General features: G+C 35.6%; 1 protein-coding gene across 1 annotated transcript; it reads right to left on the minus strand.

The window, feature by feature from the left end:
- Positions 1-1,062: 1,062 nt before the first annotated feature.
- LOC126597720 (uncharacterized) lies at positions 1,063-2,149 on the minus strand. Its single transcript, XM_050264531.1, has 2 exons — positions 1,753-2,149; positions 1,063-1,562 (listed from the first exon to the last, which is right to left on the minus strand). The coding sequence occupies exons 1-2, from the start codon at positions 1,975-1,977 to the stop codon at positions 1,299-1,301; spliced, it is 489 nt and encodes a 162-aa protein (XP_050120488.1). The 5' UTR covers positions 1,978-2,149; the 3' UTR covers positions 1,063-1,298.
- Between the last annotated feature and the right edge of the window lie 1,342 nt (positions 2,150-3,491).

A 3,491-nucleotide genomic window follows, 5' to 3' on the forward strand; every position in this document is an offset into this window, starting at 1 on the left:
CTCTAGCAGTGGTCTTTCTGCTGCGGGTTTACAAATTGAGGATGTTAAACTTAGCTTGCAAAATTTCTCCATTGTGAGAATTAGTCACATAGTCGTTTCGTCAATTTAGTGGCACATAATTTGGTCAAGTTGACCTTAATTTCTTTTGTCTCTAGTTATTGGTTTGAGGTGCCTCCAACCCCTATTCAGGATATTAAAAAAAAAAAAAAAAAAAAAAGATGGTGCAGGTTTCTTCTGACAGAACTCGAACCTGAGTCATGAAACCCTGTCGCACGACCTCATCTTCTTGGTTATAAAATCAAACAATTACATAAATCATTTATCTTTCCACTCAAGTTACTTGATAAAGAGCTTGACTTTAGCTAATCCATAATCAACAACAAAATAGAAGAATTAAATACACATACATCAGAACTACTCTAAGTCGGGGTGTTAGTTCTATTATAGGAGTAATTGATAATGTGAAGAATAATCGAAGTTTTTAGTGCAAGATTTAATAAACTTTTGATATGAGACATTTCTTCACATCCTCAACCCTAACACAAGAATAACACAAATTAAGCGGTGTGGTGCACGTGTTACAATTTGGCTTCACTTGTGGCTCAACCTGCTTTGATACCATGAAGGAAATTGAAGTTCTTCTAATAAACATGTTGAAATATACGTTCTCGTATTAAGTTAATATATAAAATTTATAATCAATATATAAGGTTGAGTTAAGCCCAAATGTGGATGGAAGCCTAAAGGGATCGCAATCGTAATTAACTTGATATACAAGAACGCAAACTAAGGAGGAGTGATGAACACTCTACTGTAATAAAAAGATCTTCAAACTGAAGTATATTTCCAGGCTTCATTTGAAAGTTGCCTCAAATGGGTTGGATCTAGTATTTTTAGATTCCTCCGTCAAATTTGGTAGTGCTTTCCAGAAAAAATGTAGCGATAAGTACCATGAAATTTTAAACGCACAAGGACCTGGCTAAATCAAGTCGAACTTTGGATTTACTCATCCCAAACAAAGGTCAGCATAACAAAAACCAAAAACTAAAAATTACACAAGAATGGCTTCACATGGAGATATTATATTTACTCATCTAAACCAAATTACCGCATAATGAAACCCAAACATGGCAGAAGGAATTTGCATAGCCAAATTTGTAGATCATGTTCAGTTTTCTAGGCTATTGAAAAAAAGCATAAGAATAATGGTTGATTAAAAACTTGATGAGATTTTGGAGGGTTTGGTTGGAAGTTTAAAGTGAGTGGACATATTTGCAGTTGGGGCAACAAGGAGAAGACTAGGAAAGAATAACAAGGAGATGGCATTTCATGCAAGCCAAAGCCACCATGTTGTTGCTACTACTGTCTCTGCTGCCTGACGAACATTGTACTTTCTTATTCTTGGCCTCTTCGATTGTCTCAGAGCTTCGGATGGATCGTGAATCAGAACTCGAATCGGAGAGGGTTGAGATGTTGAGCTCAAGGTTCACAGGTGCCTGGTTCATAGGCCAGTTCCAACTCTTTCTCGAGGTCTTTCTGTTCAGATGGTACATTTTGCTTGTCTGCATTGCATGCCAAACAAGAAGTACGTACCAAACAATTTCAAGTACGAAAATTAATCAGACAAACAAATTATCTTAATTAAGAAAATGTTTGAGTGATATATATTTGCGTGTACTTCTAATAGTTAAGGTCTTGTTTTATGCAAATTTATCATAAAAATCATACACAGAGAGAGATAGAGTGAGATACCTCAAGATCAAGGCACTGCTCCCAATCCAATGGAAGGGGATCTTTAAGTTGAAGATCAACACTTGTTTGAAGTGATAGAGATGGAGCAGTACTCTTCAGGTGGTGATCTTGTAAAAACTTCCTCTTTCTACAAGTATTGCTTTCTGCAGATTCCAGTGGACTTCTACTACTTGTTTTATTAAAAAACAACTGTGTTGGACCTAAAGAGAGCTCTGGAGGTTCCATTTCCCTAAAAATTTTATAGAAAAAAAACCTAGAATTTGATATAAGAACTGGAAATAAAACAGTGAGAAGGAACAAATTAACAAGAAGAAAAAGAAAAAGTAAAAAAGAGAAGAGGAGATCTATAGCTAATAATTGAGGAAAGTTTGGATACACGAAGGAGAAAGTATAAGTAGATAATATAAATGGTGCAGTTTCGATTGCAGGAGTCATGCAAAGTGTGCCTGTCTACTTAAGGAGTGTTGTTAAATTGCCTTCATCAAACACACATTCATTAATAGGAGGGCAGGCAAGCATTTAAAGGAGAAATTTTTAGTTGTGACGGGAACACGGATGGTACACCACGTGTTTTTATACAAGTGGTGGAAAATTTTAATTTTTAAGTTATTAATCTTTTAACACACATAACCCACCATTTATATAGAAACACGTGGTGTGTCATCTTATGTGACGGTCATACTGAAAAATCTCTCCATTTAAAGGGGTAGCAAGTAGATATCGCTTTAATGCCTCAAAATCCAACTCTCTACCAGCATTTAAGATCAATCTAGTCATCCCACCCACTTTCGAGAAAAGTGTACTCGTAGACCGCGGTGTAGTGTTATTATTATGTTTAAAAAGTGTAACAAATACAAACTATGACATCTACTCATACTATAACATGTGTAACATTAATATCAAGTGATACTAATCCAAATACACTTAAAAATTGCTCACATCTATCTTACGCAAACATTTTCAGTTTCTGTTTTTGTTTTTCGCCAACTATAATTGACACACTCGAACCGAGATCGAGGCATGTTGTCCGCCAACTATAAATAAAAGCCGAAAGCTACTAATGTGCACTAATAAACAGGAAGTGCTAGGAGTGAGATACAAGTGTAAATACTCCTAATTAGAGTATAGAAAGTCTAGGTGCAATCCAATATGACAAGTACTAATTATACAGTACCAGAAGACGTCCTACAATTATTTCATTCTGTCAAAACCGCCGAGATCCTCAAAGCCACCAACAACAAGTCTACCTAAAACATGGAGGGGCGCAAAACAGAAAATGTGAGTGGGCAAAAACAAATGTTTTTCAAAACCATTTCATCATTAATATGCTCTAACCTCTCGCCATAAAACATGTATAATTTTCCCAGAAATAGAATATAAACATATGCATAAATATATATATATATATATATATATATATATCAATTCAAATCATGCTTCATATAACCAAATTCATAAGTATGCCATACCAAAATAAATTCATGGAAAATAACGTATTAGCCGGAACCCCTGAAGAAGTATGTACGGTTGAATTCATAGCTCATTAGTCAATCTAGCCGGAGTCACTACAATGACCTATACGGCACTACACTGCACACAAGTCGGAACCACTAAAAGGGTCTATATGACAAGACTGGGTGTAATATAATTATGCTCAATATTGCGCTCTCATGATAGCTGGGCGATAAATTGCTAGTTACCTACGAGTCCGAACCATCTATGATGGTCTGTACGACAAG

Source organism: Malus sylvestris, chromosome 13, assembly GCF_916048215.2.
Source record: "Malus sylvestris chromosome 13, drMalSylv7.2, whole genome shotgun sequence".
Lineage (NCBI taxonomy): Eukaryota > Viridiplantae > Streptophyta > Magnoliopsida > Rosales > Rosaceae > Malus > Malus sylvestris.